General features: G+C 35.1%; 1 protein-coding gene and 1 long non-coding RNA gene across 5 annotated transcripts; one reads left to right on the top strand and one right to left on the bottom strand.

Annotated features, from left to right (window-relative positions):
- Nucleotides 1-70: 70 nt before the first annotated feature.
- Nucleotides 71-15,107, top strand: Atg2 (Autophagy-related 2). The gene is made up of 30 exons (XM_081974050.1): nucleotides 71-394; nucleotides 1,098-1,266; nucleotides 1,324-1,473; nucleotides 1,531-1,633; nucleotides 1,687-2,008; nucleotides 2,064-2,221; nucleotides 2,272-2,420; nucleotides 3,574-3,729; nucleotides 3,787-4,045; nucleotides 4,100-4,369; nucleotides 4,422-4,625; nucleotides 4,683-4,967; nucleotides 5,530-5,708; nucleotides 5,762-6,040; nucleotides 6,095-6,313; nucleotides 6,371-6,496; nucleotides 6,575-6,765; nucleotides 7,569-7,756; nucleotides 7,810-8,053; nucleotides 8,107-8,401; nucleotides 8,470-8,751; nucleotides 10,895-11,196; nucleotides 11,282-11,449; nucleotides 11,502-11,673; nucleotides 11,732-11,951; nucleotides 12,071-12,153; nucleotides 13,846-14,037; nucleotides 14,098-14,252; nucleotides 14,305-14,454; nucleotides 14,509-15,107. Exons 1-30 carry the CDS (start codon nucleotides 224-226, stop codon nucleotides 14,734-14,736), a joined length of 6,069 nt encoding a protein of 2,022 aa, XP_081830176.1. The 5' UTR covers nucleotides 71-223; the 3' UTR covers nucleotides 14,737-15,107.
- LOC145725343 (uncharacterized) lies at nucleotides 3,752-16,874 on the bottom strand. Of its 4 annotated transcripts, none has more exons than XR_014177231.1 (4): nucleotides 16,812-16,874; nucleotides 16,133-16,715; nucleotides 15,961-16,077; nucleotides 3,752-3,891 (listed from the first exon to the last, which is right to left on the bottom strand). It is a non-coding gene; the product is annotated as an uncharacterized LOC145725343 (long non-coding RNA). The 4 variants fall into 4 exon arrangements; XR_014177232.1 differs by having other exon boundaries at nucleotides 16,133-16,322; nucleotides 16,792-16,861; XR_014177230.1 differs by having other exon boundaries at nucleotides 16,755-16,857.
- Between the last annotated feature and the right edge of the window lie 42 nt (nucleotides 16,875-16,916).

Here is a 16,916-nt window from a genome sequence, read left to right on the forward strand (position 1 = left end):
TTAGTTTGCCATTATAGGTAATATGTCAAATGACTCAATGATCAGTCAGCTGTTATCCGTCAGTACCACGCACATTGCGAGTGTTTTGACATTTTCATTTCCTAGTTCAAATCATTTTGTTCATGCGATTTATCGTTGAATCTCATGGTCATTTCAAACAAAAAGCTTAAACTGATTAGAACGTGATGTATACAACCAAATTCTAGTGAATCAAAGCATTGCCATGCCGTGGTACGACAACCTAATCCCGGATTCAATCAAGAAAAGTGTGTGTTCTTGTCTTATTAAACGGTACCTGAGCGATTTTATCGAAAATGAAATAACGCGGGATCAGCTGAATTTAGATCTCTACAATGGTCGTGCTACAGCTGAGAGGATCAGCCTGGCCGTTGAGGTAAAACTTATGTAAACAATTCCATTTCCAAATGTAAACACTCCACATTCCTGTGAATAAATCATAAATACTACTAGTTTTTAGGATATTTGCTTCCAAATTTGTAGTCTACACTACTCCAATGTCATTTACCTAAACTGCGTAGCAGTTTGAAAACCACGTTTTTCACTTATTGTTGTTTTTGCTTGTAGTTTTAAAGTAGTAAACATGTCCTACCTAATTACTGTATTAATAAGGTTCATTCAAAGTTCATTAGTTTACCAATCCTAATCTGATAACAATAGGTTGCTTATTAGTTGAGATATAGTGGTATGAAATTGGACACTTTACTAGAATCTTGAGAAAACTATTTTTAATCTGGTATTTAAAGAATGCAAGAGTTTAGGTCTATATCAGTAATTTTTCTCTAAAAGTTTTTTCTCTTGGAACTGTAAAATACAAAAGGATGGCATCTATTTTGTTAATGTATTATTTATCTGTACATTTTTTTCTTTGCTAGTTTACTATTATGCCTGTGTATCAAGTTTTCAATCATTTTTTCTTATCAAGTATGCTATTATCAATCAACTACATTTCTCAGTTATTACTTTAGTGATTATTATAGAGATAAATATTAAATTGACTTTTATCCTAATATTATATTGTATTCTTGGTAATTTGTCAAATATTTATTTCAATTAAACATAAATAAACATTATTTCAGTCACTTAATGAATTGGGTGAAGCACAAAACTGGCCAATAGAACTGGTTGATGGATACATTGATAAAATCCACATCAGCATCCCTTGGACTTCACTCTTTTCCAACTCCACTGAAATTGAAATTTGCGGACTGAAACTTACAGTGCAACCAAAACAACGAAATGAAGATGGTTGGTCTTCCTGAAAATTGGTTTAAGCTTAAACTAATTTTAACTAACTTTTTAAAGCAACTTCCATGTTTGAATCCATGTGGAACTCTATGTCAAGTTCAATGCAATTGGCCCAGGAAATTGCAAAGGAAACTTCATCAAAAAGACCGACTGACAACAATCAACCTATTGAGGGAATTGAGCTGTTTGCTCAGACAATAGATACAGGTTACCCTCAAATCTTTTGATGTCACATAACAAATATTTAAATTTTACAAATTCCAGTTGTGAAAAGAATCAAAATAAAGTTAACAGACACCACCTTTCAAATTGAACATTTGCCTAAACAATGTGAAAAAGGTGTGGGTCTTCTGGTTCATGTAGATTGGTGAGATATTACAATTACATTTCTGACATTGGTTAATACATTTTTGTTTTTAGCATGGAATATTATGATGATTTTAGTATAGAAAATCAAGACAATCAAGGAACCTCAGATCCTTCAAAAGAAGATACTAAAAAAGCTTATTTGGTAGACGTAGTCACCACAAAGAATGTTATTATAAGTGGCATTGAGCTATCAACTGTAGAATTTTCCAGTGGTGAAAGAACAGTTTCTAGGTCTTTGTATAGGGAAGATGAACGGGACGACAATGAGTCTGCAACTGACACTGATTCTGACACTGAAACTCCACAGTCAGTTCATGAAGAAAGTCCCGATAGACACGTTATTCTTTGCGGGAAATGTTTCAACAATCAAGAGGTTTGTCGAGCACTATAGGTTTACTGTCTATGATTTAAATTGCGAAATTGTTTAGGTTAAAATTCGTCTCAAGCAATCAGAAAATACTAATGGACCAAAAATTGCAATTGAACTTAATTTAGGTTCTCTAGTACTGTTTTTATCTCCGAGACAGTTTCATATTCTGCTGCAGCTGATTGATGGGTTTTCCAGTCCCCACATGGAGGATAACAGGTTGTTTTGAACCGCTGAGAGGTTTTCGTTTCTAATTTGGTTTATTCCAGTAATGTTTTTCATAAAAATCCTCAGCCGACCCGCATGACTGAAAAAGACTATGAGAGAGTTGAACAAGAACTGATTCAAATGATGGCTCAGAATAGGCAATATGGTAATTTTGGTTTGACGCAAGGGGGTTGGTCAACAGGTGCAATGGGTAAGTTATGATTGCTTTTGATTTCCATTAATGTGATAATTGTTATTGTCAGTTAATTTATATTTTGTTGATTCAGTAAGAGTTGGTCTGGAAAGTAGCAAATTAATTTTTCTACAACCCCTATGGAAAATAAAATTATTCTCTCTCATTTGAGAGATGAAAATATCACTTTCACTATCTAGGGAGTGAAAGTTCCACCAGGCCCTAGATTCTTGAAACAAGAGAAGGGGATTATCAAGGGAAAGGAATACATAATTTGACAAAAACTTACCATTATCAACTGGTTCTGTCACATTCTATCAATACTTCTCTTGGCAATTATACTCCTTGCGTTTAAGAATTTGGACCCAGAGAGACTGAAAAAAGTATTTTTTCTACGACCCCTGTAGGAAATAAAATATTCTTCCCTCATTTGAGAGATGAAAGTACAACTTTCACTACCAGAGGGAGTAAAAGTGCCACCAGAGAGACTGAAAGTATTTTCAGTTGCTTTGCGCAAATAACTATTCTTTATAGTCTGTTCAGCAAGTACAGCGACTTTTGACTGTTGAGTCGCAATCACCAACAAAAAACGTTTGTGGGTGATTAAATGTGATATGGATTGATTGTCAAAATGATTATAGTTTTAGGTTATAACTAATGATAACCTAACCCATATACCAACATCTAAAAAGCTTGGGTGCCTCTGGCAAAAAGTTGTTAGTAGCACTTAGAGGTCTCTGGCAGAGTCAGGATGGTCCTAGAGGCCTCTGACAATTTAAAACAACCCTGGAAATGTTTAAGACGCCTCTGGCGTTTTTTAGAAGTTTGTCAGTAGCACTTAGAGGTCTCTGGCAAATTCAGAATAGTCTTAGAAGCTTCTGACAATTTAAAACAAGTTTGGAGAGGTTTAAGACACTTCTAGAGGCCTCTGGTACTTTTTAGAAGGTTGTCAGTGGCATTTAAAGCTCTTTGGCACGCTCAAAATTTCCCTAGAAGTTCTGGTAATTTAAATCAATTCTTGGAACGTTTAACTTTAAACTCTGCAGAAGCTAAATTCATGACCAACCAAGTTTATATATTGTTGGAAAGCCCACTTTCATCTTTATTTACACCATTTAGGGAGGCTTAAAATTAGATAATAACTGAAATCACTACAAATTATTGATTTTAGATGAAAGTTCACTCAGTGATTATATACCGGCACAAGCTGCCACTAGCACTATGTACGACAGCACTATGAGTGGTTGCAGTAGTTCAATGGAGTCAAGCATCACATCTAGCATGGTTTCTTCTGTTACTGACGCTTCCTCCCACTTTAGGCGAAGGGGTAGCACCAACTGATACATAATTTGATACTTACTTAACCTCGTAAACCGCATTTCAGTCTCAAATATTGACTCTGACCCAACTGCGGAAATCTCGCATTTCCAAGTACGTTTTGCTACTTTTGTTGGCGTATTGCTTCATGAAGACTTACTAGTCCAAACATCTGGAAATGATAAGACTTTAGTGTGGCAGATGCAATCTTTGGCGGAGAAGTTTTTCAGTAGCATCGATCAAAGCACCTTTATCGGTGTGAGTTCAGATGGGTTTGATTTAATTCATAAATCTCTAGAGACAGGTTGTAATTTAAATCATTTAAGGTAGTTTATAATTATTTTATATGACAAAGTATCATATGGGTTTGTTTGGTTTAGATTACTTGCGTGTCCTTTGAAACTCGAAGGTAGCGAAACTACCACCTCCAGTGCCTTTTCGATGAGCGGACACTTAATCGCTTCCAAGTTAGAGTTAGTCGAGTGTTTGTTCAACGATAGCTTCAAATACATTCCGCTAGTTAGTTTTGAATCGTCTTTAACTGCCAATACTCTCAGCAGTGCACGGCCGAATTTATCACTTAAGTTTAAGCACGTACAAAAGACGGGAAAAGGTCAATATCGACGACGAGGACCAAAGACTGAAGTTTCGTGAGTGTGTATTAATAATCATTTATAACAAAATTAACGTTTATTATTGCAGCGTAAACCTAGATAGTTGTTCCGTGGAACTTGATTTATCCTTAGTGGACAGAATATCTTCACTTTTAAACCACCCAACCATATGCACAGCACAAAATAAGGATCCCACTCCTGGATTGTCAGCGCCACAATACTCTACTGAAACAGCAGCAAAATCAGTGCAGGATTCCAAAATTTCTTGCCCGCTTTTCAAGCTCAAACTTCGGTATTTTCTCGTGACATTTCTAATAATTTAACTTCTACTACATTACAATATTTCCAGCTTTCCGATTCCGGACTTTCGACCGACAACCGATATGAGCAAACCGCCATGGTGGGAACGGAACGTGCGCCCCGATTATCTGATGCTGGTGCTGCGTAATGCAACTTTTCGCACAATTCTACAAACCGATCAAAGTCACAACGAATACAACGTGGAGTGCAAATTGTTGGACATTTTTTATTATGAAAATGAAAATGACCACACTGTTGGCATGCATATTGCTCGATGCGGATTGGAGGACGGACCATTAGTATCCATGCAAGATGATTCTGCTTTTCTAACCAAGTAAGTTTGGTTTTATAACTGTGTTGATTATGTTACCAACTGGGGGTGTTTTACCTGACAGTGACACTGGATTTAATGTTAAGTTGGCAATAATTTGCAGGTTGTCCTCCCTTGTTTAATCTGGTTTTGTTGTTTAATTTGACATTTTTTCAATCTTGCAGTATCAGTAGAAAGAACTTTTAGGGACACTTCACTCAATTTTCTACCTAAGTTAAAAAGGTTGTTTTTCGTTTGGCGTAAAATCCTTTACAAGGGAAAATCTCATTAAAACACTCCTTTGTTTCAAGGAAAAATCACTGTTTCTGTCTTTGATTACTGTTACCACAAAGAGACATAGAAAGAGTTGTTAAACTGGAGCAATTTTCAGTGCCATTAACAGCTTAATTTTCATTTTTGATCAAGTCGTGTCGCGGCTAAGTTTTGGTTTTTTGTTCTAGAAAAACGCAAAAAAAAAGCATGTTTTTGCTTTGTCCAGTCAGGTTTTGAATTAATATGTTAAACAACGAAACTATTCTATGAAGAAAATATAGTCTAGTAATATTTTTACATTATTTTTAACTAGACTGGCCATAAAGATCTACCCAAAATCAACTGGGGATGATGAAAACCTAATTCCCATAGATCCGATGACTCACTCGTTTTATGGTGCATTTCAATATCAGGACAATCCTGATCCCGGCCCGTTCGGAACTAAACGGGTAGTTCATAAGAGTGACACCCCTCATGACAACATCAAAAAAGGTAGAGGACACTAAATTTATCTTTGGTGTCATATTATGCAGTGGTCTTTACAGAAGAACAAGTGATACCCGGTGATAAATCTGAAATGGAAGCTTTTGCAAGCTTCGCAATGTCCAACACTAAAATTTTGGTCGAAGTGTCTTTGCCATTGGTTTCAATTCTCCTAGAGTCGAAACACATGTATGAATTAATTTATAACAGGATCAGTAATGATTTGTTATTATGGCAACCGCAAGCACCAAAACCGAATATTAGCAATAATCTTATAAGACAATTTGAAAGTGTAGCACTTGATCAAAACTATATTCTCGCCGACAGTGGCCTTAGAAATGGTACTCTCGTTACATAACACAAAACAAGAGCATTTTTTTAGTTTTACATTTTAGATTCAGACAGTGATGATTTAAGCGAAGACGAGTTAGAATCAAATGTTTTCTACTCGGCTTACGGGTCTAAAATGAAAAACTCGTCGCAAAGTAACAGCAAAATGACAGTTAAAAAGTGCAGAAACGGACAATGCAATTTTGTGATGAGTTTGAATATTGGCGAAGGAATCGTGTCCTTAAATCCTCCAGTTCGAGATAATTTATCGAACGTTATACCTGGTAATTCAACCAATCAAGTAATGAATTATCACTTTATGTGAAATGGTGTACTTGTAGGCCAACAGGGAGAACTTGCCCTTCACATCAATAACAGCAAAGTGTTCATTGTCAGCGGATATAAAGGGGATGACGATTTAGGTTACGTCAGCGTTCAAGTTGATGATGCTCAATTATACCACTGTGGTAAGAAATGTTTTATTGAAGATTTTTAGTTTGTATGGTGATTAAAAAACTTTTTTTACAATACTTAACATCTTTAAGATATTCAACCTACACCACGCACCAGTCCGCCATTAAGGGAAGTTGGGACACCTCTTGGAAGCCTTCTAGTACCGACCATATACAGGTCGGACAAAAAAAGCATATTGTCGTGCGAAAGTAGGGCCGGCGAAAGACAAATGTTTACTGTGGCCATTAAGATCCAGGCTAATCACGAAACGCACCACGTTAAGGTTAGTTTAGTTTATGTATCTAATTTTGCTAAATTTTGTTGTATTTTTTCAGGTTATTAGATAGGAAATTTAATGAGTATTGTAAAAATGTGCTTACAACAGTCATTTTCTCACCCCAAGTGGGTTTTACAGTCATTTTTGTTCCTGACTGTCAAACTCTGCTCAAAAGTTGCAAAACATGTTTCTGAAATTTATGGACAGTTATTTTGACAGTGGTCACGTGACTGCCTAGCTAATTTATCTTCCAAAAATTACGTGATATGTGACTAATGTCAAAACTATCAAAATTTGCGAAGAATTTTCAAGACTTACAATTCAACACAGTTTTCAAAACAAGACGTGCAGATTTGCGTCATTTTTCTCATCTCAAATATGTTATTTGTCATAATTTAAACACAAGTTAGTAAAGAAAAGTGACAAAAAGTTGAAAATGCTATTTTTTAGAAAAGGCTACTTGTTCAGAAAAACAGTTATAAGATTGAAACTCATTTGATACAAGAATTTATTATTGATAAACCAAAATTTTTAAAACAATCAAAACAGACAAATTCAGTTTTTCAGGATTTTATTGTGGGCGAAAATTAGACGCATAAATTTACTGATCAAAATTGAATTTATTGGTAAAATTCCTAAATTTTCCTGTCACACTGAATTTCACTTTTCCAATTTTATCTTATCGGTAAAGGATGGACGTAAAATAACCGGTCATCATCACTATAGTGAGAGAGACAGGCATGGTTATTATATAATTGAAATATTTTAGTCAAGAATCACATTTATTGAAACATGGACTATTTTCTTAGGTTATAACAGTATCACTGGGCTTAAATAGAGCCACTTTGAGACATAAAATGGTCGCGAATCCCAACACGTGGATTTCGCATTTGATTGACTTTTTCAATGTCCAAGACGAGCTGATTCAAGGCTATATACCCAAAGATGTTCTTACTGAACTGCATTTACATATTTGGGATTGCGCAATCGATTATCGGTATTATGTTAGAGTTACATTTTGGCCAGTAAGTTAGATTAAAAGTGTTTTAGGCCGCTTAATTTACCACTAAGATCAGTGGTGACCATAGGAAGCTTTAGCCTGTCTTCTCACTTAACTGCAGTAGCCAACACATCTACGTTAACGATGATTTTTGAAGATTGCGGCATGTTTTTAAGTGATAAAGCACCACCTAGAAACGGTGTTCCTTCTAACGTAGAGGTCGACTTGAAACGGGATTATGTGAATGTTATGGAACTTGCCTTGTTCGAGCTGAGCATTAAAACCACAGATAAGGTTGGGCTATTTTTTAGTCCTTCCAAGCACCTAACTGTACATGTAACTTTCAGCAAAGTGGAATAACTCCCCACATTGATTTAAGAATGTCGATCAATAATTTGATCGTTAGAACGTGCTCCGACACTGGTCGAGCACTTATACAGATTTTAATCTACTATATTAACGACGGGGATCTGATTGAAGAAACTCAGCAGCCGGAATCGACACAATCAAGTCCGGCTGGAGTGATGGAGGATGAGTTGATTAGGTTGGAGATGGAGGAGCACAGTCTCACTAAAAGCCAGCAGGATCAAATCAGCGAAATGCTGGTGGACGCTATGACAGAAAGTCCAAAAAGTAACAAATGTAAGCTAGTGACACTACTATCAAAGTTGTTGTTGATACTCAAGTGTAAAAAAAAAAATAATTTTTAGGTAATAATCCAATGTGTCGTGGCCCTGGAGCAAAATTATTCTATTTCCCGGACGAAAAGGAAGCTTTAGAAACACTGCCTAGTTCAAGTGTGCCCCAATTAATTGCCGATTTGGGTGATCTGAAAGAAGGTCATTTTGCATGCAGCAGCGACAGCGATGATGATTTCTGCATACTGGGAGACGACGATATGTTACCGAAAAGCAAAGCTCCCGAAATTACGTGGTTTAGTCAAGACGTTAGGCTGGTTGAGAATTATATGGCCAAACCTGATTCAAAACGGGGTAACATTTACGTTAACATACAATTCAAAATTGAGCAGTGATGGATAATCGGAGATGATAATCGGGAAAAACCTCATAAAATTGATTTTACTGTTGATTTAGTGTCTTTTAATCACATTGAATACTAAACACAAACTTACAGAGCTTAAAAAAATGAGTCAAAGTTCAGAAAGTAATTAGAGTTTTTCACCGGGTTATTGTATGTCCAAAAAAAAATTGTTTTTTAAGAAAAGACCAAATTGAATGCGTCTTTTATCTGTTTTTCCTCTTTTGTTCTGTAATGATTGTTTGATTCTTTTGGGTTATGTCTTAAGTTTGATATGCTGCATAAAACATCAAAATATTATTTATGTGACAGGCTGAAGAAATACAGTTAGGTCCTTTAACTACAAAATTTAGACAGTTTCTTTAAATCTTCCAGTTGCAAAATTTCTATTATTCATAGGTTATATCCCGAGACGTTCAAGTTTTATCGGGTAAACTGTGCATAGGTGATTTTTTGCAAAATTTTGCTTGGAAAATGATTGAGACTAAATAATTCGACGATAAAATCCTGAGACCACAGGTCGAAGGATTTTTTCCAACGAATTATTTAGTCGAAACCATTTGCCTAAAAGAAAAATTTTTCAAAAAACCTACCAATGCACATTTTACGTGATAAAACGTGAACGCCGAGGGGTATATGTCAAGATTATTTCCTGAAAACTCACATTTTAGTTTATTAACAAGAAAACACCTTAGTTAGAACACAAATACTAAACTAAACGTGATGAAATTAATGATAATATTTCACAAACTCACCCCAGCAGACGACAGATTTTCCTTCAGCCATGTATATTTTTGTTTACATTTCAGATTGACAATCAGACGTCATAATATTTTAATTTATGTAATTTTTTAATGGAAACTACGTTATAGTGATTTATTAATTGTTAATATTGAAGAAAATAGCTTAAATTTTATATGTGTAAATCCCGTTTCGTTTAATATCAAATGATCTTCAAAAAAACGTATTCGAAAAAGGTAGGAGGTGTTTATTCGGGGGCAATACCACAAGAGCTCAGATTTAGCCGGATAATTTTTGTGCTTGTCTTAGAACACTTTCTTTGTGGTGTAACTGCACGAGACCTGTTGTAACTAAATTACGAGAGCGCAGCTCGAGTGATTTTGCCAAACAGGTCGAGTTTTGTACCATAAAGAAAGTTTGAGAAGACAAGCGGAAAAATTATCCTGTTCAAAATCTGAGCTCGAATGGTATTTGATAAGACAATTCCATGAATACAATCAATAATATATTAAGACTGCGATTACCTTGTACTGGCAGAAATACATTTTTCTGGTTCTTTTGATTTTCTCCGATCCGAAGCGAGCCATAACCAAAACAATACGAACAAAAATCAAATTTGACAGTGCCAGCAAAAATCTCAAGGTGAGACATTGCAACAATAGAAGTGTAGTAAAAATCCATGGAAACGATGAAATCAACAGCAAAATTTATCCGATTTTTTTATCCGCTAGCAAACTCTCTTCCTTCCTTATTAGCCGATAGCAAACCGTGTTTTGATGACGTATATATGGCATTTTTTGTACATGAGTGGAATTGTCGCTGTCATTCTGGTGAAAATGCACTGCTCATATGGGACATTTAACACATGAGGGAAATATTCAGTGTAAAATTTTAGCAACTAGGGATTTATTCAGTATATAACGGCTCTCATTGGTCGAACTAGAAAGGTTCATTGAATTTTATTGGCTGCTAGTACAATGAGGGAAATAATCTAAGCTAAATGTTTTCGAGATATTCGACTTTGGTTGATTTTTTTTGGTAATTGGGGTTTCAACGACTGTGAACCTAGTCCACTGGGTGCAGAAAGTCATTCTGAACATGTTTGGTCCCTTACAAAATTTCTGTAACTAACCGTATTCGAGAAAAATCAACTTTTTTAGAAATTGATTTACAGACGACTACATTACATTTTAAATCCATCAAAGCTTTATATGCTCTGAATAGTATGAATTCCAGATACATACATGAAAATGCAAATAATTCTGTTTGATTGGTCATTGTAATTCTTCCTGATTGTTAAAAATTATTTCTTTGAAACTTTGGAGCTGTACCGACTACAAATTATCATGTTTTTAGATGTTTTGGCGGCTCCTAAAAGCTTCCCAACCCCCGTGACTCGTTACACCCTTTGCGACATGTCCATAGTTTGGCAAATGTTTGGAGGAAACGATTTCACAAAGAACGTTAAAGAAGACCAAAAGAAAGAGGTTAGATTTGCCGATAGGCAACTGGGAGACTCGGTGTCGTTTTCAACCAAGGATCGCAGCAAAGTTCATTTTAAAAAATCGGAGGGCGTTTGCGTTCAAGACTTGTCTTGGATACAGAAAGGGGGCGTAAACCGGGACCATACAGTGCTAATGGAATTAAAGTTGTCTAAGGTGATGGGTTAACTATTATTATGTAATAGGTTCTGGATAGTTATAGAATTTAAGGGGGTTTTAATGATTGTGAATTGTGTAACAGGTGAAATTTAGCCATGAAGTGTATCCTGAAACCAGTAGACAAGCGTCGAGACAAGTCCTGTCGGTGTTTAATATAGAGATTCAAGACAAGCTGGCCGCCAGTCGAATCAACAAATTTCTATATCAGTATTCTAGCCATGATCTTCCTAGACAATCCAACACCAATATGGTAACTGTTTATTCTAATAAAACGAGTCAACAGTACTTAATGTAATTTTTAGGTCCTAATAAAAGCTTTACACTCCAGACCCGACCCGAAAGTCAAACAAGAAGAGTGTAATTTAAAGATCTCGTTAATGCCGATTAGGTTGAACATCGATCAGGACTCTCTGTTTTTCTTAATCAAATTCTTTAAAGAGTTAAGCGGGGAAAGTGTTGACGAACCTGTCGCAAGTATATAATTTGATGAGTTTTTTTCTAATAACTGGATAAAACAATAATCATAATTCAGGCTCTCCTAAAGAAGGATCGCTACAATCAAACATTTCTCATCATCCGCCTATAATGACTACTTCACTCGTAAGCGACAGGGAGATTGAACAGAAGGCGAAAGAAGTGGTTACAGAGAATCTCATTTTGTTGGAAAGCAGATATCATATGGATCCTGATGAATTAACTGAGCCGATTACTCCAGGTGGTCCATCTAATGATACCTCACCTATTTATTTCAGGTAATTGGAAATTGTTGGTTTTACAGTGGTAATTCAGTGTCTACAATTTAGTTCAGTAGAAAATAATTGTTGGGTTATTATATTTAACTTATAATCATACATATTTATGTTTATTTTAGGAGCGTCGAGTTTACAAAAGACGTCTTAATCCGTTTGGATTACATAGCAAAAAGGGTGGACATGAGCCGTGGTCCAATTGCAGGTATTGTATTATTTATTTTATTATTATTATGGGTTTAAATTTGGTGGTAAGTTGGGCGAAATACAAATTAGTTTTAAATAGGAAATAGTGCCGATTTGTGTTATATTGATTAATTACATATTATCTAAAACGCGCTTCTGATGTTGCCTGTTTATTTAGTGTGATTTTTTTAATTCTCTCTTTGGTTGTTTCTCAATTATGATTAAAGGAAAAACTGGTTTGTCAATATTAAATGATGTCATAGTGCACAAGTTCCACTAAGTCCACAACAGGAAACGTTTTTCAGATAGAATATGTAAGAAACCCAATTTTTTAACATCTAAAAGCGCGTCTGGCTATTATAAATGATTTTTCTAAAGTTTGGCACTCTTGTAAAGACCTTTGGCAATTTTAGATAGTATTTAGAAGCCTCTGGCCATTATATACGATTTTTCTGAGCTTTAGGACATTAGTAGAGCCCTCTGACAATTTTTAGAAAGTTTTCGATAGTATTTTGAGGCCTCTGACTACAATAAACGATTTTTCTACGCTTTAGGACACTTGTAGAACCCACCCACAAGTTTTGGAAGGTTTTTGCTAGTATAGACGCTTCTGACTCTTTCTGACTCAACTTTTCTAAGGTTTACTCCAATTGAAGAGACCTGACAATTTTTAGGTTTTTGATATTGTTTAGAGGCGCCTGTGGCCATTATAAACAATTTTTCTAATGTTTGGGACTCTCGTAAAGGCCTCTGACAATTTTAGGAGGATTTCGATAGTATTTAGAGGCTTCTCAGGTCATTTTAAATGATTTTTATACAGTTTAGGTCAATTAAAGACACCTCTGCCAATTTTTAGGCAGTTTTTGCTAGTATTTAGAGGCCTCTGGCCTTTATAAACGATTTTTCAACGTTTAGGACACTTGTAGAGGCGGCTGACCATTTTAGGAGGTTTTCGATAGTACCTTAGAGGCTTCTCAGATCATTTTAAATGATTTTTCTACAGTTTAGGACAATTAAAGAGACTTCTGACAATTTCTAGGAGGTTTTTGCTAGTATTTAGAGGTCTTTGGCCTTTATAAACGATTGTTCAAGGTTTAGGACCCTTGTAGACCCCTCTGACAATTTTAGGAGGTTTTCGATAGCATTTAGAGGCTCTTCAGGTCATTTTAAATGATTTTTTTCCGGTTAGGACAATAAAAAAGACCTGTGCCAATTTTTAGGCGGTTTTCGCTAGTATTTAGCCTTCTGGCCTTTATAAACGATTGTTTCGCTCCTATTTAGAGACCTTTGGCCTTTATAAACGATTGTTTAGGACCCTTGTAGAGGCCTCTGACAATTTTAGGAGGGTTTCGATAGTATTTAGAGGCTTCTCAGGTCATTTTAAATGATTTTTCTACAGTTTAGGACAATTAAAGAGACCTCTGCCAATTTTTAAGCGGTTTTCGCTAGTATTTAGAGGCTGCTTACAAGAAGAAGTGCTACCTGCTAGTGAAAAAGTATTAATCGATATGTAATAAATGAAGGAAATTAATAATCACTAACATTTTCTATTGAACTGTATTTTTTAAAGATTTTTTGCAAATCACTTCATCATTGAAATTAGGCTTTGTTATACAAATCGTGGTTAGTCATGCTCAAAAATACTGGGACACCAAATTTATCCTATTACACCATAAAAACGTAGAGTTTTTGATATTTATTTTTGATCTAGGCTTTTTAATGGGGCTGACATACCTAAAGTGTTCAGAAATTAGACTGAAACGTATCGTTCATCGACACGGTTTGCTAGGTTTTAACAAATTGATCGAATTCCTATTGCAAGAATGGATAGCCGACATTAAAAAGAACCAATTGTCGACTATTTTGGGCGGAGTTGGACCGATGAAGGCAGTCATACAGTTGTGTATGTAGTATTTGTTGTAATGAAATTCGATTCGACATTTAAGTGGTTTAATTATTTCAGTCCAGGGTGTTTTTGATCTCTTTTGGTTGCCAATTCAGCAGTATCAGAAAGACGGGAGGATTGTAAGAGGACTGCAGAAAGGTGCCAATAGTTTTACCACTTCCACGGCCATGGCAGCTTTAGAGCTCACTAGTAGATTAATCTACTTCATTCAGGTAAGTTTGTATAGTCTTTTTGACGGCCTAATTTGAACTAGAAGAAAAACAGATAACTGCTGAAACGGCGTATGATATGCTATCCCCTGGTCCAAGCCTCCGTACAAGACGTTTAGCCAAAAGTAAAGAGCGTAAAAAACGCTACAACCAACCACAAGACATCAGAGAGGGTTTGACAAATGCTTGTATGGTGGTCAAAGAAGTATGTGATTTCAATGACTTTATTTAGATTGTTTATGACCTACTAACTTTACAGGGTATTGGAGAAACCGTGGATAATATAATGCAAGTAGCAGCGTTGGAAAACGAACAAAAAGGTATCAGCGGAGCTGTAGGTGCGGTAATTCGTCAGATACCTCCCACCATTTTTAAACCGGTCATAATAGCCACCGACGCCACTCATAATCTGGTGAGCGGTCTGCAAAGTCAATTGGTGCCCGATGCTAGAAAGGAAGCAAACGAAAAGTGGCGTAGCGAGTTATAGAAATTACAAGTTCGAACATTGTGATATTTTTAAACCTAGTAATACTTTTAATTGATATATTGTTAGAATTTATAATACTGGTAAACAAATGCGAGACATTTTACTTCTGGCTGCCTAAAAATAGAGACAAAAATTATTGTTTATATAATGGCTGAACTCTCGTATTTGTGGTACCTACAAGTTTGTACGGATTTTAAAGTAATTGAATATATTTGAGCGACTGAAGCCCCGTTTTTTGTATCGATAAGCGAAATGTTACAACGTGTTATTGTTTAGTACTGTTCAATGTAAATATGTGTGATACGGCTTTTTGTAAAAAATAAATGTTAATTCTTTAAAATTAAATATATAATATTCTTTTACTATTTGAATAGTACATTGGTTTTATTTTAGAATAAGTGTAAATTTAGGATTTTTTTTTCAAAAATTGGAAGAAAAATATGCTTTCAACCAGGGATGTAAATTTCCGGAAAATTAAGTTATAGACAATTTTCCGGAAAAATCTGAAAATTCAAAAGTAATTAGTTTTTTTACATTTTTCTACTATTAACTTGAAGGTATTCAGGCAGTTCAGGTTAATTTTGAAAATACAACATTTTCACTTTAAATTTCTTGACAATTCTAGTTTTTCATTTTTCAAATTCAAACGTTACATGGTACCAAAAAAGTGTAGTAACGCCCTGTCAACCCTGTGACGGCTAAACGGGGCAACTTAGCTGTGCCCGCTCAGCATCACGTGATAGCCCACCGCCCTCTATACTAGGAAGCCTAAAATGTCACTTTTAATGGCGGTATTAGCGGTTTTCGTTTTATACACAAACGTATGCAGTAAAAATATGTTTTTTTTTTAATTGTTTCGTGTAGTTGATTGCAAGTTGTGAGTGAAAAATCAAAAAAAGGTTCATTCCTGATACATATATGTATGGATAAAGCTTTTTTATACACAATCAAGTCCAGCCTAAACAAATTGGTTAGAACATTTGTCCTGAAAAGTACAACACACAGCAAACTAGTTTAAACACAGTTCAATGTAAGAAAATCTGTAAATCCTTGAAACTAGGTAAGTAAAACTGGTAAATGGTTCTTATGTTATTACCAAGAACATTCATTCAAAATTATTTTTGTTGCTTTCACAATGAAGGATGCTTTAAAATGTAACTCACATACGTGTGCATGTAACAAGTACCTATTAAGTTTACTGTACTAGAAAGCACTGGTACTTACCATTGAGTAGAGTGTTGGAGTAAAATCTTTCCACTTCAAAGTGTTCCACCACTGACAAGTTAGATCCGGTTTTTTGAAAAGTAAAAAACTGACACGGTTGGGCTTTTTTCTAAATTGCTGTTACAATTTGGCTTGTAAAACTTATGAACGACAGCAAACAAAAATAACTTACGCAAATAACCTCAAGTTTTGATTTTAAACCGTAAAAATTCATCTAATCCTCAAAAAACTCAATTTCCACAATACAAACTGTCACCACTATTCCCGCCATATTGGAATTTTTGACAAGCACCTTCTAGGCTTTCTAGTATTAGTAGGCGGTGATTTAGGCAGTTGAGGTGAATAAAAAAATTAAAAAAATTCTGAAAAAAATCAGAAAGTCACACTTTTGAAAATTCTTGACAATTCTAGTTCTTTATGTTTCAAGGTCAAACGGTGGTTGGTACCAAAAAGTGTATAGAAGGTAAAAGTTGCTGCTAGAGCAAGAACAATTGAATGTCGATACAAACATTTTACATCAAGTAGGCCTAAAATTTGACGTAGATTCCGTTAATTTTCTGGAAAAAAATCTGAAAATTCTAAAATAAATAGTTTTTTATTTAATTGTTCAACAATCCATCAATATCAATATTATCAATTCAAATAAAGTTTAATGTACTTTTAATCATTTACCACCGTTTGGACCGTCGTTTTGTAAGCCAAGCTTATTTGAGTGTGGGTCAGACTGTGACATTACAGGTGAAAAAAGTAACATTCTAAACCACACTTAACTTAAGCTATGCTTAAAGTACGACGGTATTTAAGCATGAAGTGATTATCTGGTAAATTTACAAAAATGGAAATTTTCGGACCCGAAAATAACCGCTTTTACATCTCTGCTTGTAACAATAAAAAACAAAAATTTTGTAGGTTATGTACACAATCTTAACAAATATTCTCAAAAGGCATGAGGAAAT

Source organism: Ips typographus, linkage group LG2 (assembly GCF_016097725.1).
Source record: "Ips typographus isolate SLU linkage group LG2, UJ_Ityp_2.0, whole genome shotgun sequence".
In the NCBI taxonomy this organism is placed as follows: domain Eukaryota; kingdom Metazoa; phylum Arthropoda; class Insecta; order Coleoptera; family Curculionidae; genus Ips; species Ips typographus.

Coding starts and splice junctions, on each gene's coding strand:
- Atg2 (XM_081974050.1), top strand. CDS start 224: ATGCCGTGGTACGACAACCTAATCCCGGATTCAATCAAGAAAAGTGTG. Junction 2,009..2,063: donor AATGTTTCAACAATCAAGAG/GTTTGTCGAGCA, acceptor GAAATTGTTTAG/GTTAAAATTCGTCTCAAGCA. Junction 4,046..4,099: donor TGTAATTTAAATCATTTAAG/GTAGTTTATAAT, acceptor TGTTTGGTTTAG/ATTACTTGCGTGTCCTTTGA.